Here is a 24818-nt window from a genome sequence, read left to right as displayed (position 1 = left end):
AGCTGGTGCTTGGGGTAGGGGCAGCGTGCAGAGTCCGGTGGCCCCCCCGCCTAGAAGCTGGACCCACTGCTGGCTGCTTCTGGGGCGCAGCGTGGTGTTGGAACAGGTAGGCACTAGCCTGCCTTAACTGGGTAGCACCACCGACAGGACTTTTAACTTCCCGGTTGGCGGTATTGATCAGAGTGACCCAGTGCCTGACATGCCACGACCCAGTACTGGGTCGCAACCCAAACTTTGAAAAACACTGATATAAACTATATGTTATACTGTACTCCTGATTACTTGCAGAGTTGAGTTTCATGCATACAGAATATCTATCATGTCACAAGATTGCCTGTTCCAAGTAGCATAGCAATATTACTGAAGTCGCTTGAGAAGACCCCACTGATAAAGAGTTTGTTCTTCTTATGGAAGAACAGATAGTGAAGAAAAGACTCAAGGAGAACCTCTCTCTAGTGAAGAGGAGGCTCAAGCAGACCTAAATAATGTCAACACTGTAACTATTCATCCATAGATGGCAACGAACTGGAGTTGAGATGGAAGGAAAACAATTATACCTAAAGAAATGGCAGCCTATATCTTACTGGAAGCAGATTACAGTTTATACTGTAACTGTATAACCAATTTGGTAGAAAAAAAGTGAGATTTGGTTTAGTTTGCTAACTATCTATCAGTCTCTCACAGGAAAAGGTAGTCTCATCCTAATAAGGCAGAGCTGTCTGCTAGCCACATAGTCTGGATGCCTTATGTATGAAATAATGCAAGCCATTAGGAGAGCTGTTTCAGTATGACTGAGGAGCCGTATCATCTTTCCATCAATAATGAAGTATGATCATCTTTGCAGGATTATTCATGATGAGCCATACGCAAATGCTTTGCTCATATGCATGCTATATCTGAGTTTCATGTTACAAGAGAAGCCACTTAATGTCCTGGCTTACCCTCTTGCATTCCTCCAGTGTGAAAGAGCAGTGAAAAAGACCAGCCATTATGTTTGTGTAGTAATCAATTTGCTGCACAGGGAATATAAAGTAATAGCATATGTTTGATGTCTTTTTGCCTAGTAATAAATTTGCTCTGTGTCTTATTTTGAACTGTGAAGTGTTTCCTCTGTTTCAATGATAACATGATATGGCGGAATTCTTTAGAATAGTGGTTCACAAACTTTTTAGGCTGCGTACCCCTTTACAAATACTGTAGTCTACTGCGTACCCCCATCTGAGCTAGGCAGAGGCGACATGGCGGGCACACAGGGTCAAATGATCCCCAAGATTTCTGCCTTCCATTTAGCAACAGCTTCTAGAGGTTTCCAAACTGTGGGGCATGCCCCATTAGGGGGGCACAGAGGAACGTTCAGGGGGGCAAGCAGTGACACCAGGTGGCTTGGGTCTGCCCCATGTGGCAGGTCTCGGAGACGGAGCATCACCTCTATCCCAACTCATCTCAGAGGGTTGCCCCAAACAAGTTTTGAACTGAGCCCCTCCCCTTTGAGATACAATTTTTGATTGCACTCCCCCCAACCCAGACAGGCTGGGTGACCCACTGAGGTGAGTCAGGGAGAGGAGGGGGCATTGCCTCACCGAGCTGGCCCCCTGGAATGTTCCTCCATGCCCCACATTTTGAAAACCTCTGCTTTAGAAGTACTATGTGAACAGGTGACACAAGTACAGAGCAGGGCAGCAAATGGCTTTCCTGTCCCGCAAAACTTTTTGAGATTTCAAACATTTTTCTGTTCCACATCTATATGAAACTGAAACCTTCTGAAATTTTCATGAAAAAGGAATTCCTCCCAGAATAGCCAATAATCCAGCAACTATGGGCCTCCTCTGGGATGTGGGAGCCCTAGGTTCAAGTCCCTGCTATACCCAATTCAGAACAGGCTAATAACTAGGCTATGGCTATTACAGAGTACGTGGGTTTCAGAGTACTGTTTTTTGAGCAGAAATTTCATCCTGCACCTGAGAACCCTTTTCTAATGAAAATGTTGTCAAAACTGGTACATTCGAGCAAGTCTTTCGTTTTGACAAATCAGTATTTTCTGACAAAAAAGCATTTAATTGAAAAATTCCTACTCAGCTCTAGTCCTGACAGCAGTGCTTCTGCCAACTGCTGAGCACAGGGGCAGCTGAATTACCTGTTGATGCTGCTGGAAGGAGATAAATGAGCTCTGCAATAATTCATGATGCTCCCTTATTTTAGAAGAGCTCTTTGTTTCTTGAGCTATTTATAACAGTCACTGCAGTTATTTTAGTACATTTTGAGGTGAGAGACAGATCTCAGCAATGATGTGAAGATAAGCAGTTGAAAACAGTCAATACAATTTCTTAGGGACAGTGTTAGTGGGTTATTTCTAAAGTAGGCTCTGTGGGCTGCGTTGTGAGGGAGAGCTCTCTCAGTTCAGGCAGAAAAATACTTTAGAAAAAAGGTAGTAAATAAATAGGAATATCACCCCCAAACTACCAAAGTTTTGCAAAAGCTCTTATTTTTTTGCTGCCACATTCTATAACCCTTACTGGAGCAGGAATCCTTTTCAAATTAATGGGAGTTTTGCTTAAGCACAGACTGCAAAAGTTGACTCTTCCTTTAAAAGTCTGTCTTGATTTGTGGACATAGTGAGCATTTCTTATTCCTTTCTGTGAGCAATACATAATATAGTACAATTTGGGGCTCTTTCCCCATTTACACCAAAATTCATTCAATAACATACTCACGTTTGCTTAACAGTTTTCATTAAGGGGCGGTTGGATAGTCAGGTGCTGCAAAGCCATTGGTGGAGATCAGCTTTTGCTTACACCGCACCTATATGACCTGAGGCACGTAACTCTATTAAACAGCACAAAGGCTTAACTATTTTAAAAAGTTTTAATTTTTCAGGTACGTATATACAAGAGAGAGAGCTAGCAGTTGGAAACAATTTACCCTGAAGGTGGAATTGCATGTGATATGGATCTGTCAGGTGAATGCAAGAGCATCAAAATACAATCAAAAGAATGTTAATCAAATAGCACAGAAATACATAGTTTTTAAACTGTGATCTGTGAACAAAAAAAGAAAGCCATGTGTTTATATCCAGCTTGCATTCCCACCCCAGGTAGGCTGTTAGTTTGTCCATTGTTATGAGTTCCTAAATCTGGGGCACAATTCACTTTTAGACAACTGGAAATTCCACAGTGGGGCAACACCTCACACACAAAATGAAAATATTCACAGTAGAATAAACGTACCTTCGTCCCAAATCTTTGCCTCATTCAGAGCTGAAAATTTGATGGACAAACTGCCAAATGCAGGATCCATGTGAGGCAATGTCCCAGCCTATACAAAGCCATTCCTGTTGGTCCCATAAAACAGCAACAAAGGTAGAAGTTTGAAGGATGCTTTTAGAAGTGCCTTTAATAATGAGTGCATATAGAGCTAAGACAGGTTATGTTACCTCATCTAGAGCCCTCCTTCTCATTTTTGTAAGCTACCTAACAGATGTCAGGTGGTAATGACCTTGTCCATTTTCTACTAAGCTAGGCATTCATACCAGTGGCCTAGAGGTTGCAATCTAGTCTGTTTTAGAGTGGTAGCCGCATTAGTCTGTATCAGCAAAAACAACGAGGAGTCCTTGTGGCACCTTAGAGACTAACAAATTTATTTGGGCATAAGCTTTTGTGAGCTAGAACCCACTTCATCAGATGCATGGAGTGAAAAATACAGGAGCAGGTATACATTAAAGAATGGGGGTTGCTTTACCAAGTGTGGGGTCAGTCTAACGAGATAAATCAATTAACAGCAGGCTGCCAAGGGAGGAAAAATAACTTTTGAAGTGGTAAGAGAGTGGCCCATTACAGACAGTTGACAAGGTGTGAGTAACAGTAGGAAGAAATTAGTATTGGGGAAATTAAGTTTAGATTTTGTAATGACCCAACCACTCTCAGTCTTTATTCAGGCCTAATCTGATGGTATTCAGTTTGCAAATTAAATTAGTCTGTAGTTCATTACCAGTTCTTTAAGCCATGTGGTCCTATGTGAAGAAAGTCAAAAGCTGCAATGATGTTACAGAGTATTGTAGGCTATGTCACTTGGTTTAATTTGCAAGTATACATTTTTCTTTAATTTTGCTCAATTTTGTGGGAAAATATGAAATTTACCAGAAGATAACTCACTGAAAACATCAAATCTGTTATGTCCTACCACATTTCAATTAATTTAGACTAATTTTTTTTTAAATATTCAAAATAGTTACTATTGTACTGCAGTTATAAAGCACAGTGTGCTAAGAATCATAACCCTATTTTTCTGTTTAGCCCACAAAGAAAAATTCAGTATTTCATATTTCAGAGTGAGAGTCACATAAACATTGCAGTTGATTAAACAGAGTAATTAGATTACATTCCCTTATTTTGCTGTTTCAAGGATCCATCAAGATTAGTTTAGAGTAGACATCTACAATTCCCATGGAATTCAAACCTATAACTTAGAGATCTCTCACCACTGCTTAAAGAGAACCCTGATAATAAGAAATACTTCAAGTAATCTCACTTCCAATAGTGTCACTGAACTCTAGAGTTATCTCTTTACGTAAGAGAAGCTATGACTATATGACATAGGAACTAATGGTACGGCAATTGTTTCTAATCTAATTTTAAGATAGGAATAATTCTTATTATTACTACTACGATTATTTACATTTGGTTCTAGTGTACTAGGTAATTGTTAAGTGCCTAGTATCTATGCACATTAGAAATGCCTAATATACTAGGAGAGCAATTTTGTGGAGCTGTTGATGGCTACATAGAATGAGTCTGTATTTACGGAGATTTACTCCAGTTCTATTAACAAAAATAATTAAATTTAAAAATGCTTTTTTATACTTTCTGGTAAAGCAGCAAGACTTTGGCTTCAGACTGGAACAGAAGTGAAATGAATCCATATCTCTGCATGCCTGTCTAGATGGTACCAGTATAGTAATTTTCTGCTAGAGCAGGCGTCGGCAACCTTTCAGAAGTGTTGTGCTGAGTCTTCATTTATTCACTCTAATTTAAGGTTTCGCGTGCCGGTAATACATTTTAACGTTTTTAGAAGGTCTCTTTCTATAAGTCTATAATATATAACTAAACTATTGTTGTATGTAAAGTAAATAAGGTTTTTAAAACGTTTAAGAAGCTTATTTAAAATTAAATGAAAATGCAGAGTCCCTCGGACCGGTGGCCAGGACCAGAGCAGTGTGAGTGCCACTGAAAATCAGCTCACGTGTGCCATAGGTTGCCTACCCCTGTGCTAGAGTATAGCAGACACCCTGGTTAAGTCTAAAGATGAGCAAATTAGCTCTTTTATGTCACGATGCTAAACACAAGTATGCAGCTCATGTTACATATCACAAGTCAACTAGCCATTCCCACCTTCCATATTTTTAAAATTTAAGTAGGCAAGTGCTTCTTCATTTGTAGTAATAAAAGTTTACCACTAATATTCTTCTACTTGTGGACCATGGTATCTCTGTGCATCAGACTGTACTATTTGATTGTATGTATACTTCTAAAAATGTTTGTTGAACAAATATAGGAGACATGTGCCTAAAGTAATCCAAGGATCAGGTATATCCGTTCGGTACATTATTCAATCAAACCACTGCTGAAAGGTTGCTGCCTTCTCCTCTCTCTCTACTACCAAAGTGAAGAACACAGCCAGCAAAAACACTGTAGTATACACTACAATTCTGAAACACCATTTTCCAGAATTTTTTACCCTCATCTGTCATCAGAACTGCCAGCTTGTAGGAACTTTTGGAAGGAGACCTTCTTCCATCTCTCTCACTCCCCTCCCCCCACACTACTTTTCCAACCATGTTAGCAAACAAAATCTAGTTGGTGTAGAAGGGCAAAGACACAGAAGAACCTATTTTTTTTAAATATTTGGAGTTTTGTGTCTATCTCAAACCTGATTTTGGTCTGCTCAGGAGGCCTAATTCTATTCTCATTCACACCAATATAAAACTGGACTAACTCCACTAAATGGAGTTAGTCCAGTTTTATATTGGTGTCACAGAGCAGAATTTGCCCTAGTGCCTCTAAACAAAATATAATGACATAGTGGAATGGCTGCTGCAGTGCCAGGAGAGAGATCAAAGGAATAGCTGATAATGATTCCTTAAGCAGAATACCATCACCTCCTTCCCTTACTCCTGCAAAGCAAGTGCCAGTTGGTAACTGGAGCAGACAGAGTATATTTAAAGTTGATGCACAAGCAGTAATACTAGTGCAAGATTTCTGGAGTCTCTGAACATTTATTCTACCCAGAGCATTTTAATAAATTTGATAGCAGCAGATATATATATTGTGTAAACTGTTAACACTCCACAATCCTCTCCATTTTTACAAACAGCGGGGAGCTGAAATCCATGGAACTCGCTGGGACAGATGGAACTCGCTGGGTGGCAGACCAGATTCTGCAGCCTGCTCATTAGACCTCATAGACGCCCCTCTACAGGAGCTTCTTTGGTATCCCAATCCCTAGTTTGGCAGGAGGGGCAGAATTATCTTCACAGCATGCTTCTCTTACCCAGACTCACAATGCAATATATCCAATTAGAACATAGCCAATTAAAAAGAGAGGGAAAACTTTAGATAGACAGAATGTAATAATCCAAATGTATTTCAGCTGGAGAATGGGGTAAACACCCCAATCTGATCAAGACTCATGTTTCATCTAAAGGGCAGAAAGCTTCACATTAAAAAAAAAATAATTTTTTTGTCTATTTGACAATTCACTAATGAATAAAAACACTGTATGTTCAACCATGTTTTGTTGATCTGAAAAACAATGGAAAATGGCTGCTCTTTCTAAGGTTGCAAACCTTTCAGTCCTCCATTTATTGGTACATCTTTAACTTTATTACAAAAATGCAGGGAAACCAATTAAAGATAATATTAAAATGACAATCTTTAGAGATAAACAAATAGTATCCTTGAAATATTCTACATCAATAACATTTTATAAACATAACATCTTTTTAAAAAAGGATAGAAAAACACTGCTCAGTGCATGAAAGGTGCCAGAGTTTTTAGTTGGCATTTACACAATGCATGCTTTTCTGATGAGAGTGGTGAGACAATGAGATGCTAATATCAGGCCATAATACGCCAGTGATGTAAAAGGTCTGTGATATTCTGGATCCTGAATCTTAACTGCCACTGTACACTTTCACAGTGGCACAGAGAGGAGTGTAGCTTAAGACAAAGTGGTAACCATCCAGTTGGCAAAAGAATAAGATGAGTGATGGCTACCGATGTGCTGGGTAGCAATGCATTCTCTGGTGCTGTTAAATTATTCTTCATGGCATCAGCAATCCAGAGATGGCTTTGTTTGCCTGTTATAGCTTTTTGCAGAAGCTAGAATAAGCTAACAAATGCTAAGTAAGTCAGAGAGAAAAAAATACTCAACATATTCAGAAATGCTGCTTGGAAGCACAACAACTGGGGTTTCTTTTCAAAAATAAAAAGAGGAATAATACTTTGCATTTATATATACTTTGCATTTCATCTGAGGACTGCAGAGCACTTCACAAGCATTTACTATTTAAACCTCATGAGTCCTGCATGATGGGGAATCATGAAGCACAATGCCGCCTAGTGTTTCCACGTGGAGAGCGTGGGCCAAGCTTGGGCCTAAAAAGCACTGTCTGGTCCTAAATTGTTTCAATTTTGATTCAGTGGGGAAGGGCCCCTGTTGCATTGACACAAAATTGTTCTATTCCAGAGTTAGGGTCCATAAACTAGTGTATGAATTTTAAAAGCAAGCAGTAAACGCCACACTTCACTTTTCTTCATACACCTCCTTCCTACCCACCTCTCCACATAAGCAAAGGGACCAAAATATGACACAGCTTTCTTTCAGCCCTAGGCTTTCCACACAAACCTAGGAGTTTTCTACACAACAGACATTATCATTACTCTAACAGCTAACTCCAGGCTATTACTCTTGAAGACCCACACCAAAATGAAACAATGGAACAATGTGATGCCTCCTCAGGAACAAGAGAAAAGCTGGAGAAAACATAAGAGCAAAACCACTTACCAACTGAAAGGAGATACAGACTGTCTCAGTCGGCCGCATTAGGACTGCTGCTCAAGTATTGCTCTTACATTTAAAGGGCCCAGCTACTTCAGTAGAGCACGACAGGAAATATCCTCTACACAAGATGTAAAGATGCTATGTGCATCCGAAGAAGTAGGCTGCAGTCCACGAAAGCTTATGCTCTAATAAATTTGTTAGTCTCTAAGGTGCCACAAGTACTCCTGTTCTTTTTGCGGATACAGACTAACACGGCTGCTACTCTGAAACCTCTACACAAGAGTAAACCCAAAATAGAGAGTACAGTCTGTGACGGGTTGGATCACAGAAACCCCCTTGGGAGCTGCCACACGATGTGCAAAGACTACCCCTGCTTCTGTTTTCCCTGCCAGCTCAGGACTCCAGCACCCTGTCTTGCTGAGCCAGACACTCCCGTCTGGCTCCAAACACAGATCCAGGGTCTGAATCTCCTGTCCCAAAGCTGCAGGTTACCTAAAAACAGCTTACAGAAGTGCGCTTGTCTTTAGCACTCAGATGCTCAACTCCCAATGGAGTCTAAACCCAAATAAATCCGTTTTACCCTGCATAAAGCTTATGCAGGGCAAACTCATAAATTGTTCGCCCTCTATAACACTGATAGAGAGATATGCACAGTTGTTTGCTCCCCCAGGTATTAATACATACTCTGGGTAAATTACTAAATAAAAAGTGATTTTATTAAATACAGACAGTAGGATTTAAGTGGTTCAAAGTAGTAACAGACAGAACAAAGTAAGTCACCAAGCAAAATAAAATAAAATGCGCAAATCTATGCCTAATCAAACTAAATACAGATAATCTCACCCTCAGAGATGTTTCAGTAAGTTTTTCTCAGACTGGACACCTTCCAGGCCTGGGCACAATTCTTTCCCCTGGTACAGCTCTTGTTGCAGCTCAGGTGGTAGCTAGGGGATTCTTCATGATGACTTCTCCCTTTCTCTGTTCTCTTCCCCCCCTTTATATATCTTTTGCATAAGGCGGGAACTCTTTGTCTCTCTGGGTTTCCACCCCCCCTCACTGGAAAAGCACCAGGTTAAAGATGGATTCCAGTTCAGGTGACATGATCACATGTCACTGCAAGACTTCATTACTCACTTGCCAGCACACACATATACAGGAAGACTCACAGGTAAATACAGCCATCTGCAGACAATGGGAGTCATCAAGATTCCAAACCATCATTAATGGTCCACACTTTACACAATTACAATAGGCCCTCAGAGTTACATTTTATATTTCTAGTTTTAGATACAAGAGTGGTACATTTATACAAATCAGATGATCACACTCAGTAGATTATAAGCTTTGTAGTGATACCTTACAAGAGACCTTTGGCATGAGGCATATCCCAGTTACTTACATTCACTTATTACCGTATTTTCTCTAAAACTATCTCAGTTACATTATATTGACTTATTATCAAGTTTTTATAAAACCATATAGACTGCACAACGTCACACAGTGATGACAACAAAATGAAATTATTTAGATTAATTAGAAGGACTAACTTCAGTCTTCCTGATAGCCACTGAGATTTTGACCCCTGAAGGCCAGCATTTTGTACACAAAGCATAATTATGCCAGTGTTTTGTAGTATTTTGATGTGGATTTACACACAAGTTCATACAATGGAAATCCAGCTTTCTTTTTGCTGTCCTTCACTGTCTGTGTTTTAAACATACCATCATGTTCTCCTGAGTAAGAATCATTGTATCTAGCCTTCTCTGCCCTCTCTTCTGAAGGAAGTGTGTTTACGTATGTTGTGGGTAAATAGATGCCTCAAGCTATTTGAGCCATTCCCTTCTAAAAGTGGAATTTATATTCATTTGAAATATTTCTGTGGTGCCCATCACCATGGAATCTAGAAATTATCTTCTGATAATGCTACTCTGAAATTTCCATGCTTTTTTGGAGCAACAGCATTCTTTCCCTGTTTGAGGTAAGTAGTGGGTTTTGCTTTCCAGTTTCCCACTGAATCATGCTCCAAATGCATTCAATTTAACAGACAGTATTTTGTACAGGAAATGGAATCCACCCCTTCAGATGCTCTATAAAGGCAATTGCTCAATTAATCAATAAAGTTCATTTTCACTCCCTAAAGCAGCCACCCACCCAAGCAGATGTTCAAATACACTCACTCTAAAACCGGAAACCCACTCTGATGCAAATGCCTCTCACCAACTGTCAACCCACAGTTAAAGTTGGAATTAATGATGTATCCTTGTTTTGCTGTCCATAACAGCATGACTGGAGAATGAATAATCTATTTCTTTTCTTTTTAAAAACAGCACAATTCAGTTCTAAAACATTCATTTTTATTTTTTTATTGCCATAAACATTTTTCTATAATATCATTTTCCTAATGAGCCAAATTCAGACAAAAGAATGGTTTCATTTGTGTGACCAAAATGTATAAAATACATCTCCTCTGACTTCGGCCCAAAGATCAAAGAAAACTCCTCTTTGGGTATGTCTACACTGCAATTAAAAACCCACGGCTGGCTTGTGCCAGCTGACTCAGGCTAAGGGGCTGTTTAGCTAAGGGGCTGTTTCAGATGTTTGGGCTCAGATTGGAGGAGCTCGAGCTCTAGGACCAGTGCTTGGGCTATAGCCAAAGCACAAAAGTCTGCACTGCAATTAAACAGCCCTTTAGCCCGTGTCAGCTGCTGTGGGCCAGCCGTGGGTGTCTAATTCCAATGCAGACATACCCTTTGTGTCGCTTACATTCCACTTCATAAAAGAGATGCCACTTCCAAAGGGGAAAGAAAGTTTGTCCCTCAGAAAAGCCTGCGGAAATACCACAGTCTTATCATTTCAGCTTATTCTTAGGTAAACTTAACTACCATTGATTTACAGTATAAGACATATGGATCAATCAATATATAGAGGAGTCATTCAAATCCTCATTTTGAGTAGTGCATGTTACATCAATCAGGTCAGAAATGCCTGCAAATGTACACTCTTTTTACATATGCTGCCTACTTTGGACGTAATGAGAGCTGGGTAAAAAAAATTGTCCAAAACCTTTTACAGAAAAAAATGTAGATTCAGTGATACTGAAACATTTCATGAATTTATGTTGATTTCACTGAATTGTATTGGTTGAAATCTTCCCCTCTTCTTCCCTCCCTCAAAATTGAAACATTTTGTTCTGAGATTTTTGAAATGAACATTTCAATTTGTAACTAAAGTAACTTTTTGTCTGGAAATTTCATTTAATTTAAAAAAATGTTCAAAAATGTTCACAATAAAACATTTTGTTTGACCTATAATTATTTTTTCTCCCTGACTTTTTGATTTGCTGAAATATTTTAAGATTTTTGCTTTGGTTTGGCCTGACCAGGATTTTTTTTAAATGTATTTTTGCAAGAAAACAAAAAAAAAATCTTTTATTTGCCCAGCTCTTGTAATTATAAATGATAACATTTAATAATATAGGATATAAAAGGGACTAGAAGCCTGATTCTAATCTCACTTACATGTGTGTCACTCCATTGTCCTAAGTGAGCTACTCTAGATTTATGTTGAGGTGAAGTCAGATTCAGGTTCTATATCTATAGAGTCATATCCTGCTCTTATTTATGTGCTGTGCAATCTCACTGACTTCAGTGGATTTGTTTTGGGTGTAAATCAGGATAGAATTTGCCCCATAGTTTTCATTTTCTTGGGGCCACACACAAGCGGCAGGGCACTGACTTCCTACATCCAAAACTTCTAGAACTTTTTAGCCAGGTAGAAATTTACTTTTCTCCCCATAGCTATGGCATCCTTAATGCACCCCTGAGTCACTACCCCACCCACATCAGTTTTTTTCCTTCTAATTATCACTTATGCATAAAAAAGTTCAGTTAATCCCCGAAGTTCAGCTCCTTAGTTAAAAATGTATTGGCATTTTTGTGGTCTGTTTGTATTTGTGACAATTGTACCTGTGGTATTTCCCCATTACAAACACGTACAATGGACCCTGAACTAAAATGTGAAAGAGCAACCTCTGCTCTGTACCCTAAAAGGACATGACCCCCAACCTACACTTTGTATGGGGTAATTTTGGGTCACGCTCTTTTGGCTGTAGACTACAGACTACTAAATTGCTGCTCATGGTAAATGACATTTTTTCTCTTTGGCAACTATTAATGGTAAGGAGCATTGCCTAGCGTTCACTCAGTCACACAAGTATTTTATTTATAGTCATGTCTATGACATTCCTCACCACATTATCTTTCTTTTTTCTCATACAAAGTTTCTTCTGGTGATTAATTCTTCTGGGGCTACCTGGCTGTCTTTCAGATGAAAAACAGTCATGCTGCTGTAGCTGCATCCTGTTACTGTCTGCAGTCAGGCACTTCCTCCCCATTGCCTGCACTTCCTAAAATGATTGACAACAAGAAATTAAATAAAACCAGGGATTATGCAAAGTAACCGTGTAGCCCCTTCTAAGTCCATCACCACCTATGACAAAGTTTCCAAGATTCTGCCTGCTCAGGCCAACTCTTTGGCCCTTTCTCCTGACTATGCCCTCATACCAAGGCCCTGATGCACCTTCCACTGCTTTCCAAATTCATGCAGTTCTGTTTCCTCTAGAAATCCCCTTACATGGACAGGGAAACCAGCAGCTGAAGAATTAACTTCCAACAGTGAGAGGGGGTTGGTGTTTAATGTATTCAGTCATTGCTGATACTTGAATTAGGGCTCATTTAGGGTTACCATTCGTCCGGATTTACCCGGACATGTCCTCCTTTTGTGTGCTAAAAATAGCGTCCGGGGGGAATTTGTAAAGCACTCACAATGTCCGGGATTAGAAGAGCGAGTGGCTGGGAGGGCTGCAGGGAAGTCCCGGGCTGGACTCAGGAGCAGCTGTAGAGGAGCCGGATCCGCCCTGCATTCTGAGCCAGCAGCTCCCTTGCAGCCCAGTCCGGCAGCACTGTGCAGGGCCAGACCGGGTTTTGTTGTGCAGGGCCAGGGACCAGGTTTTGTTGTGCTGGGAAGCTCAGCCACGTGTCCGGCTCGGCTGCACAGAGCCCAACACTCTGTTCTGAGCAGCAGGGTAAGGAGGTCAGGGGGCAGGAAGGTTCTGGAGGTGGAGGTCAAGAAACGGGGGGGGGCTTTTTGGGGGGAGTGGAGAAAGTTTTGGGCAGTCAGGGTACAGGTAGGGGGTAGGGTCCTGGGGGGCAGTTGGGGGGGGGTCTTAGGAGGGGGCAGTTAGGGGACAAGGAACAGGGAGTCTTAGGTAGGGGGTGGGGTTCTGGAGGGCAGTTAGGAGCAGGGGTCCCAGGAGGGGGCAGTCAGGGGACAAGGAGCAGGGGGGGAGTGTTTGGGAGTTCTGGGGGGGGCTGTCAGGTGGCAGGGGTGGGGAGATGGATCGGAGCAGTCAGGGGACAGGGAGCAGAGGGGTTTAGATGGGTTGGGAGTTCTGGGGGGGGCTGTCAGGGGGCAGGAGTGCGGAGAGGGATCGGAGCAGTCAGGGGACAGGGAGCAGAGGGGTTTAGATGGGTTGGGAGTTCTGGGGGGGGCTGTCAGGGGGCAGGAGTGCGGAGAGGGATCGGAGCAGTCAGGGGACAGGGAGCAGAGGGGTTTAGATGGGTTGGGAGTTCTGGGGGGGGCTGTCAGGGGGTGGGGAGTGGTTGGATGGGGCGTGGGAGTCCCAGGGGTCTGTCTGGGGGTGGGGGTGTGGATAAGGGTTGGGGCAGTCAGGGGACAAGAGGCAGGGAGGCTTAGATAGGGAGTGGAGTCCTGGGGGGCAGTTAGGGGCAGGGGTCCCAGGAGGGGGCAGTCAGGGGACAAGGAACGGGGGGAGGGTTGGGGGTTCTGGGGGGGCGGGAAGTGGGAGGGGCAGGGGCGGGGCTAGGGCGGGGCTCCTCCCGTCCTCTTTTTTTCTTGCTGAAATATGGTAACCCTAGGCTCATTCATGCTGGAAACATGCGTTATGTTTAAAATGTGTTAGCTGGTCAAAGTTAACATTTTTAAACATTACTGTCCTTGTTGACAGTAAAGGCTATGTGACATTTAACCTTGTGTTAGAACCTTTTATAACAGGAAGCATTTTTTCAGTACAGACAGGCCTTAGACAGAATTGCAAATGAAGAATAATGCTTTGGTTGGAAAGTTATATGGTGCAAAGCCTCTGGAAATACTAGGCCTTGTGCTGCTGCATAGATTGTAGGCTGCCATTGATGCAGGAAATAGAGCAAGAAGAGGTTCTCATGCTATCTTCATTTCAGTTCCTGCTTTTGGTTCAATTGGCACTGTCATGATGATAATCTCTCCCATGCCATTTCCTTCTAGTCCAAAACCAGACAGTACCAGCTAGCTAGAGAAGTGAATTAAAGCTATAAACATTTGAAACAACAAAAGGTAAAGCAATAGCCTCATTCCTCCCCACTAGGTGTCTCTGGCAAAGTCATTTTCCTTCATCTCACATAGAGTAATTGGGGCTAGATTCACAAGGGAGACACAGGAGCCTAACTGCCTCTTTAGCTGCCTAAGGCCAACCCTTAGGTGCCACTAGCATTCACAAAATCACCACTCAGATGCTGCCTAACCCAATAGGCAACTAAGCTGCCACTGGTAAAGTTCCTTAGGCACCTAAATTTCTGCTTGTGGCACAGCTGCTAAGTCCTGCCCCCCACTAGCTGCTTGGAACCCTATCTCAGATCTAGCTAACACCCAGCAGGATTCACAAACTGGACAGCTGGAGAGCCCAACCCGGCAGCCAAGTTCTGAGCACATCTAACCTGCACAAAAGACAGCTGGGGAGGAAGAGATGTTCCCTTTATCTCCAATAGCTTAGTGGTTAGGGCACACAGCTAGGAGACTCAGGCTCAAATACCCACTCTGCCTGATTCGGAGCAGGGACATAAACCCTGGTCTCCCACTTCCATGTAAGTGCCCAAAACCCTGGGCTATTGGGTATTCTGGGGTGGGAATCTCTCCTATTGAAGCAATTCCACATTGTATGAACTACTTGACTAGTCACTGGAGTAGGGACTGTACCCCAAATCTCCTCCCTCCCAGGATAGTGCTCTTGCCACTGTGCTATAGTGTAATTCTCACTCTTTCTGGTCTAGTAACTACTTAAGTATTTCATACAAAATGGAAGTTTCAACAGGAGAAATTCAGCAAGCACCACCCCAGTGATCAGGACTCTCACCTGGGAAGTAGGAGAACTGGGTTCAAGTCCCTCTTCCGAATCAGGCAGAGTGGAAATTAGAATCTGAATCTCCTCTGTCAGTTGAGTGCTCTAACCAGTGGACTATTGGGTATAAAGGGAACCCCCCAGTTTTTCATGAGAAAGGAATGACCTAGCTTAGGCGCCTAGCTCCAGGAGGGTTCACGACTGAGAATCCTGAGCAGAGCTAGACGCCTTCCTCTAATCCAGAGTTAGGTGTCCAACTTCCTAATAACTAAGGCTGCCAGTCTGTCATGGAGGTAACAGATTCTGTGACTTCTGCAGTGGCTGGAGCTGGCTCAGTGGCTGCCCAAGGCCAGCAGCAGCAGTTTGGGTGTGTGGGAGGGGACTCAGGGCAAGGGACAGGGGGTTGGGGAGTGCAGGGGGTGCTTACCTCAGAGTGGGGGGCTCCCTAGCTCCCACTGGCATGGCCCCCCTGCAGCTCCTAGATGGTGGAGGGGGCTCTCTGTCTCTGGCTGCGGTTCCTGGCCAATGGGAGCTGTGGCAGCTGGCACTGGTGGTGGGAGCAGCGGAGCCTCTGCTCTGGCCCCTGCCTCCCGCCCTAGAAGCTGCAGGAATGCGGAGCTGGGTAGGAAGCCCCTGCCAGCCTTGCCAAGCACCAGCAGGGGTCCCAGGCCACGGCCACCCACACAAGTTTTAGTCAGGGCAGGTATTTTTAGTAGAAGTCATGGACAGGTCACAGGCCCATGAATTTTTGTTTATGGCCCATGACCTGCCCATGACTTTTAGTAAAAATGCCCGTGACTAAAATGTAGTTTTACTAATAACTAACTAAGGTGGCTTCCCAGTCAGCATGCTGGCTTCTGTGAATCCCATTCTTAGCTACCTAACTCTCCCCAGGCATTGAACGCATAGGGAGACTGGCAACTAACTCAGGCTTGTGAATTCCACTGAGTGGCAGGGCACCTTAGGCCTTGTCTACACTGGCAAGTTTCTGCACAGTAAAGCAGCTTTCTCCATTGTAACACCTGAGGTGTACACACTGCCAAGCCACTTAGTGCGCAGAAACTGTGCATTTGTAGCGCTGTAAAAAAAACACCCTGAGAGACGTACAGCTTTCTGCGCCAGAGGTACAGCGCCACGGTGCCAGTGTAGAACCTGGGTCAATTACAGCACTACAATTGGCCTCTGGGAGGTGTCCCACAATGCCTGTTCTTGCCTCTCTGGTCATCGGTTTGAACTCTACTGCCCTGCCCTCTAGTGACCAACCGTCATCCCCACCCTGTAAATTCCTTTGGAATTTTGAAAGTCCCCTTCCTGTTTGCTCGGTGATGTGTGCAGTGGTGTCAGCGCATCTTTCCAGGTGGCCACGTGGGGACAGGAATGATTATCAGCTCCCTCCTACAGTGCTCGCTCTCCCCAAGAGCCACGTGCCCAGTGTACAGTAGGCTTTGGGAACACTGATTTCTCCTGCCCCTGCAGCTACTCACCATTTTGGGGGTCTTGTGGCTCATATGTGCTTGCCTGGGGTCAGCCAGTTTGTGATAGGTGTGTGAATACTGGTTGTGTTTTAAAGCACTGAATAAGTGTTGTTTGTGTTGCAAACACTACTGCTTCTGTAAAATGTTGCATTTAAACAGAGATGACCTTTGGAGCCCAGCTTCCCTCTTTGTTATCACTGGCAGAACGGCTGCGCAGAATTAGAAAGCGGCCACGAAGAACTAAGCAGGACTTTCTGCATGAGGTTATGATGCACTCCGCGGCCAAAAAACAGGAATTGAAGGAGTGGCAAGACAGCAAAAAGAGGGACCGAAAGGAGAACGTGGTGCGCCAGAATGAAGCCACGGAGCAGCTCTTAAGCGTTATGGAGCGCCAAGCAGACACGCTCCAGGCAATACTAGCACTGCAAACCGAGCAGCTCCATGCCCGCCCTCCCCTGCAGCTGCTGTCGCAAAACTCTTTCCCATGCGCCCCCCAGACACCGTCAACACACTCTTATCAACCTCCTGGCTCCACTCTGTACCCACGGCATTCCACTCCTCCCCCGTTACAGTCCAGCACTGCGGACTCTGAGTACCCACTGCACTCAACACCCGTCCCTCTGCAGTTTAGCCCTTCTGAAGTACAGTACCCACTGCACTATATTCCAAAGGAGAAGATTAGATATGATCCCTGTGGACATACACAAATCCTTAACTGTCCCAGGACCCCACCTCCTCCTGGGACCTTCCTTTCCCCCATCCTCCTCAGTGCTGATGTGGTTTTTTTGTTTCTCTCTCCCCTCCTGTTGTTTTTTAATAAAAGAATTGTGTTGGTTTGAAAGCAATCTTTATTCTATTAATTGAAAGTAAACAGAGCCTGCAGAGCAACAGACAATTTTCTTAAACCTTCATAGTGCATTGTCTGTACCAATCCCAATCACCTCCTAGCATTACAAGCACTGCACTCCCGAGCATAGCAACAAATATTAGTGGCTTTCAGCTTCAAATTGCTGCCTCAAGGCATCCCTGATCCTTATGGCCCCACACTGCACCCCTCTGATAGCCCGGGTCTCTGGCTGTTCAAATTCAGCCTCCAGGTGCTGAGCCTCAGCGGTCCAGCCCTGAGTGAAGCTTTCACCCTTCCCTTCACATATATTATGGAGCGTACAGCACGCGGCTATAAGCATAGGAATATTGTCATTGGCCAGGTCCAGCCTCCCATATAGGCAGCGCCAGTGGGCCTTTAAACAGCCAAAAGCACACTCCACAGTCATTCTGCACTTGCTTAGCCTGTTGTTAAACCGCTCCTTGCTGCTGTCAAGGTGCCCCGTGTATGGCTTCATAAGCCATAGCATTAAGAGGTAGGCAGGGTCTCCCAGGATCACAATGGGCATTTCGACTTCTACAGTGATCTTCTGGTCTGGGAAGAAAGTCCCTGCTTTCAGCTTCCTGAACAGGGCAGTGTTGCAAAAGATGCATGTGTCATGCACCTTTCCAGACCAGCCTACATTAATTTCAGTGAAATGCCCACAGTGATCCACAAGCGCCTAGAGAACCATAAAGAAATACCCCTTCCGATTAATGTACTCAGTGGCTAGGTGGTCTGCTGCCAGAATTGGAATATGCGTGCCATCTATCACCCCTCCACAGTTAGGGAAGCCCATTTGTCCAAAGCCATCCACAATGTCACGGATGTTGCCCAGAGTCACGGTCTTTTGGAGCAGGATGCGATTAATGGCCCTGCACACTTCCGTCAACACGAGTCCAACAGTCGACTTTCCCACTCCGAACTGGTTAGCAACCGATCGGTAGCAATCTGGAGTAGCCAGCTTCCACTGTGCAGTTGTCACGCACTTCTCCAACGGCAAGGCAGCTCTCATTCTCATGCCCTTGCACCGCAGGGCTGGGGCAAGCTCATCACACAGTCCCATGAATGTGGCTTTCCTCATCTGAAAGTTCTGCAGCCACTGCTCGTCATTCCAGACATGCATGACGATGTGATCCCACCACTCAGTGCTTGTTTCCCGAGCCCAAAAGCAGCGTTCCACTGTGGTCAGCACCTCCGTGAATGCCACAAGCAATCTCGTGTCGTAACTACTACGTGTGGCGAGATCAATGTCACAATCCTCTTACCTTTGTAGTTTAAGGAATAACTCCACTACCACTCGTGAAGCGTTAGTGAGAGTGAGCAGCATACTGGTCAACAGTTTGGGATCCATTTCTGCAGCCCGAAGAGGCAGAGCGCACAGTACACAAACCGTTGAAAGATGGCGCCAAATGCAGACAGAAGCACAGGAATTGCTGGGATGCGAAGCAATGCATCATGGGGCATTGGGACAGGACCCACGATGCCCCACGAACCCCTCCGCCTTCCCAGAACTCTAAGCGGCTGAAGAGGAAGAGATGTTCTGTGGGATAGCTGCCCAGAGTGCACCGCTCTGAATACCTCTGCAAATGCGGACACACTATTGCGCAGGCAGCTGACAGTGTGAACACACAACAGTGGTTTCCCTTCAGCGCTCTCTGAGCGGCGCTGTAACTGCCAGCACTGTAACTCTGCCAATATACACCTACCCTAAAAGGTAGGTGCTGCAACACTCAATGCCCCCCTTGTGAATCAAACCTTTGGCTCTCAGTAGCTATTTTCAGAAAGGAGCCTTAAATCTGTTTTGCATTCCTACCTTAATTGCCTCTGTCATTGGGAGAGTTCAGTAAAGGCCACTTTCTGAATTTTATTTTATAGTGAAGGACAGGAAGTTATAATAGAAGAGGAATCATAACTCAGCCTACCTTCATACCAGGCAACTGTGACTGATCTTTATTGCATAAGTGTCTTAGCTGCTGTAACACCCTGTCTTCTCAAAGCACCAGAACTAGATGAAGAAACAAACTTTCATTCACTGCTCGTTAGTGGAAACGTTGTACCAATTCTAGCTCAAACCATATGTGCATGTAGTTATGCAGGAACAGTTGCCTTGGCCCAAGTAATCTTTGCCCCTCAGTGCAGTCCTTCACACCCTTGTGCTCATTATTATTAATTAGTTGTATTACAGTAGCACCTAGAAACCTCAACTTGGTTCAGGGCCCCATTGTGTTAGGCATTGTACAAACACATAGTAAGAGACAGTCCTGCATCCAAAGAGCACACAGTCTAAAAACAGACCATACAGGTAGAGTGAGAAAGGAAACAGTGGCACAGACAGGTGAAAAGACATGCCTGAGGTCACCCAGCAGGTCAGTGAATTAGAACTAATTAGAGCTAGGTCTGTGCTGAACAGTTCATATCCCAGCCCAAACTTCCCCAAAACCCAGGTGTGTGGAGGGAAGTGCGGTTAGGTATCAGATCTGAGCCTTTGTAAGGAAGCAACTGGTTGGTGGAACAGGAGAAGTTTATGCACACATCTGTTTGTAGCTGAAACATCTTGGAGATGTGCTTTATTGTTAAGAAAATGCCACCCCCGCAAAGGACAAACACAATAGGACTTCTCTCTGACAAAATTCAGAATAAAGGTACAAGACAGTTCACTTCAGACAAGTCTAAAGACAAGTATTTAAGTGTGGTTCAATACAACCAAATTTCAGATGAGAATAGATCATCTGTCTTCTAGTTCCCTACTCAGGTCTTGCTCTTTTAGAAATCTTGACTTCCAGCGTCAGCCCCAACACCTCATAGTACATCTCTTTCATAACAAAGATGTGGAAACTAATTAATTCCTCACATCTAGTCCAGCCCTACTACCCTGCACTCACGGCAGGAAACTCTGGTCCTTGTTGCAGGGCAGAGGGGTAACATGGGAAAGGTGCAAACATCCTGTTATAAGAGATAGGGGTAAGCCATAAAGTTCGGATCCATAGCTGAACCTCCCTGAAGTTCAGAACTAGGGTTTTGGTGCAGGAGTATCTCTAAAACTTGAGTTTCTACCTTGCCTCCCTCCTGCCATGAGGTGGCTCACATGTTCTTAAATCTTACACAATTGATTCCCATGTAAAAAAAAACTACCCTCACTTCCATCCAGTATTGTACTAAGATTGATACTGGGTGCTAAATGCTAATTATATGGGAGATGAGTGGAACTAGGCATACTGGACATTTAATTTCTCCCTGGGCTCAAGGTTTTGCTTTAGCTGGTCTCCTTCACTGACTGAAGAAAAGATAAACTAAGTACATAGTCCTCCAAAAGGGTACAGTAGTCACTGCCACCACATCAATGACCTTTTCTAAGGTGAGTGGTCTGAGGAACTTCAAAAGAATATAGTTTTTCTTCCAATTTTGTGGGCTGTGATTATTGCTTTACCACGTTAGCAACTAACTCTATTAAGGCTTAAAGACAAAAAGGAAATATGGAGTAAAATGCTAATTAAAGGTTCTTTGCTATGGAATTTGCTGCACAGCTTCTATGGGACTTGGCCAGCAGCTACAAACAGAAATAAAAAATAATAGTCTTTCAGGTGGACATGTAAAATCTGAGCTCTTTACCCCTTATCAATAAAGATATTTTAGCACTTTTCTCAAGAATATGGGTGTTAGAGCTTGTCAAATTCCATAATGGGTGATTATTGTACATTATAGCTGTGACATTCTATACATTGGGGGAGTGTGTGTTGTAACCCCCATATTCCTCATTTTCATATAATTGTGATCTTACATATAAAGCATGCCTTGTAAGGTATCAAGGGAAAGGTTATGATCTGCTGAAAATCATTTCTCTATCCATATGTGTATATCATTAATGCATATGAAGTTATGAGAATTGTATAGTATGGTTGTCACTAAAACATGCTGTAAGTTGGGGGAAATCAGCCAGCTATTAGCTCCCCAGAGGCAACAACAAGAGAAGTAACCAATGCCCAGGCGGGGTGTCAAACAACCCATCAACAGCCATTGTCCAGCAAGGGAGCTACAATGCAATGACTCACCTGCATGATGCCACACCAGGGGAATTGCTCAACCTTGCCTGGAGAGACTCAGTAATGCTCACCTGATTCTGAAGGTGGGGACAAAGCCAAGAGGGAGGAAAGGACATGATAAAAGGAATAGACGTTTGCCATGCTCTTCCTCTCTCTTCCACCTACACCTACAGACACCACCACACGAAGCGACTGAAGCACTGATCAAAGGGGAGAGCCTGGCTGAAGAGCAACCAGCCAGCCTGTGGTGAGAAGCATCTAAGTTTGTAAGGGCATTGAAAGTGTTAAAATCAGCTTAGAATGCGTTTTGCTTTTATTTCATTTAACTAAATCTGACTGGTTATGTTTTGACTTATAATCACTTAAAATTTATCTTCATAGTTAATAAATCTGTTTGTTTATTCTACCTGAAGCAGTGCACTTAGTTTGAAGGATGTCAGATGCTCCCCTTGGGATAACAAGCCTAGTACATATCAATTTATTTCAAACTCATATAAGCTTGCAGCATCCAGTGGGCATAACTGGACACTGCAAGACCGAGGTTCCTAGGGTTGTGTCTGGGACCAGAGATATTGGCTAGTGTTATTCGGTTGCACAATCCAAGGAGCAGCTCACATGCTAGAGGCTGTGTGTGAACAGCCCAGGAGTGGGGGTTCTCACAGCAGAGCAGGGTAAGGTTGGCTCCTAGAGTCAAGGATTGGACTGACCTAGCAGATCACCAGTCCAGATAACACCAGAGGGGAATGTCACAATAGCTACCTTTAAAAATTTCCCTTGAGGTTTCAGTTGGGTTCAGTATTCTTTTTGTCTTAAGCTACCATGTTCTACTTCTACCAATGGCTGCAATTCAGCAATGTAGCAACTAGGGTAGTGTGTGTGTGTGTAAAATTTATAAAACACTTTGGATTCCTTTGAGATTAAACTTATTTTCTAGCTGATATGGTTTTCTTGCATAAATGCATTCTGTAAAACACACACACAGCTCATTAACATCATGGACATTTGTGTTTTCCAAGTTTCCAAGATACCGTTACTTCAGTACTAAGGCTTCGATCCTTCAAATACTTATGCATGTGTAACTTCACTCACGGGAACTCCTAATTTACACATATGCCTGGTTGTAGGATCATGACATCCATTTCACACTACTATAATGGTGCAATATAAAAATTGTTTCCTTCTATTTACTTCTTATGGTTTTGGTGGAGGAAAAGGATATTACATTGTAATTGTTTTTGGTTTCAAGGTTTTTGTAAGCATCTACAGTTGGATAATGTAGGATCATAAAGGGATATTAAAGTTACCCTTGAAGAGTAAACAGGGCCACCTTTTTATGGGTAGATTGTAATATATGATTATTTATTTAGATTACAGCAGGACCCTATTGTGGTAAATGTGCAAATACAAAATGAAAGCTTTCGGGGGAAGGGCCTACAAGACAATCACATCACACATTAACTACAGTAGTATGGTACTCTCTAAAGGAACCCATCATTTTGTGTGTTTTAATGTCTTGCAGCGTGGATTTCTAATCTGTAGATCCGAGGAAAACTTGACATTTTAAATATATTCTTGTGAGAGAATCGGTTGCCTTCTCTGAAAACTGAAACAAGAACAGATGAACTTGTTCTCCTTCATGGCATAACTTGCTTCTTAAATAGGCTGTAGCGCTAGTCAGTTTCTTTACTTTTGTAATACATTTCAACTATATCAACACAACCAAGTGGTATTTACATTATGTCTGTGTATGAATTAACACAAGTTTTATTGAGTTAGATACAGAATGCTACTTTATTTATTAATAAGTTCTGTAAACATGCAATCACACATCTGCTGTCTTGGAATATTAGCCATGGGGCTGTTCAAAACAGAAGCCATTAAACCAGGAGAAACAGCATGTTTTGAATTCCCTTCCTCACAGAGGTTCGCAGTGCCATGCCTCCATTTGTCAGATACCACATAATGACAAAAGAAAGGTTCTGACAGTTGGAAACGCCCAGAAGAGAGGACAAGAGTGGACTGGCTAAAGTTACATTCAGACAACTCTAGTCCTGGGAAGGAGAAGGCTTTCCCCTTCTCTTGGTCCACAGATGTTCATGGCTAGGAATAACCACCGCAGTCTGGCCTTCAGAGGCAGAGGGGAACGCTACACATGGGCTGTAAAATCGCTACCCCAGCTAAGAATTGAGCCTGAGTCAGAGGTGGAGAGGAGCCGACTAACTACAGCTCTCCAGGTGCTATTCAGGGGCGCGCTCTGTTCTGAGGGAGAATGAATCTGTTGGAAGTAGGCTGCAAAAGGAGCTCTGTTTGAACACGCTCAACATACCTGCAACGCAGAGACCGCGCCAGACACAAGCCCCCCTAGAAGTCCGCGGCAGCCCCCCCAAGCCTCATGCAGCCAGGTCGGAGGCTGACTGACTGAGCAGACCTCGGCCTGCACTTGCAGAGGCCGTTGGGTGCCAGTGACAGACCCTGCGGGATAGGAACAGGCTGAGAGGGCAGCTCGCCCCGGGTGGGGCCACAGTTAATGGGCAGCGAGGACACCCCCCTGCATGAAGCCACCCGGGCTGGGGGGCGCTCATCCCCTTGGAGCTAGGGGCAGCAGGCTCCTTCCTAGGACAGAGTGGGGGTGTCCCTGCCTTAGCTCCCACACACCCTGGCCAGCCTCCCCCCGCACACGCGCACCCGGTCAGCCTCCCCCCGCACCCTGCACACACACACACACCCGGTCAGCCTCCCCCCGCACGCTGCATCCCCCGGTCAGCCTCCCCCCGCACTCTGCGCCCCCTCGCCCGCCTCCCCCCAGCACCCTGCACACACACACCCCCGATCAGCCTTCCCCCGCACCTTTCCGGGTGAGCTCAGTGCTCCAGAGCCCGGAGACGTGGAAGCGGCCCGGGGGCTGGCTGGGTAGCGGGGCCGCTGCAGGCGGGTCTTCGCCAGCAGCGTCCAACCCACGCCAGGGGCGGGCCGGGGGTAGGAGCTCCGCCCCCAAGGCAGCCAGCAGTTGGGGCAGAATAGACCTGAATGCACCTGGGTGGAGACGGAGGCTGGGAGAGCAGAGGCGCTATGGCTTGCTTCATACGCCCTAGGGAAACCCCCAAGGCACTACAGCCCTACGCTCCTGTGAAGGCCGGTTTTATTCGAAACGGCAGGAAACACGATTTTCATCTCGGTTAACTTAACACTTCCTATTGGACAAGATCCCT

At 44.2% G+C, this 24818-nt stretch overlaps 1 protein-coding gene across 3 annotated transcripts in view; it reads right to left on the bottom strand.

Annotated features, from left to right (window-relative positions):
• HECTD2 (HECT domain E3 ubiquitin protein ligase 2) overlaps window positions 1–24552 on the bottom strand; it is a 164204-nt gene extending 139652 nt beyond the window's left edge. Inside the window, exons 1-3 of one of the 3 annotated variants that reach the window (XM_065552058.1) lie at window positions 24457–24552; window positions 12305–12460; window positions 3225–3328 (exon numbers count right to left, since the gene is read on the bottom strand). In XM_065552058.1, the coding sequence (XP_065408130.1) occupies window positions 3225–3248 (24 nt within the window). In that variant the 5' untranslated portion in view covers window positions 3249–3328; window positions 12305–12460; window positions 24457–24552. Of the gene's footprint in view, window positions 1–3224; window positions 3329–12304; window positions 12461–24456 lie in introns of those variants that run through there. The other 2 variants (XM_065552059.1, XM_065552061.1) reach the window with 2 other exon arrangements.
• Between the last annotated feature and the right edge of the window lie 266 nt (window positions 24553–24818).

This window comes from Chrysemys picta, chromosome 7, assembly GCF_011386835.1.
Source record: "Chrysemys picta bellii isolate R12L10 chromosome 7, ASM1138683v2, whole genome shotgun sequence".
In the NCBI taxonomy this organism is placed as follows: Eukaryota; Metazoa; Chordata; order Testudines; family Emydidae; genus Chrysemys; species Chrysemys picta.
Note: the sequence above shows the minus strand (reverse complement) of the source record. Positions and strands in the feature narration are given on the sequence as shown.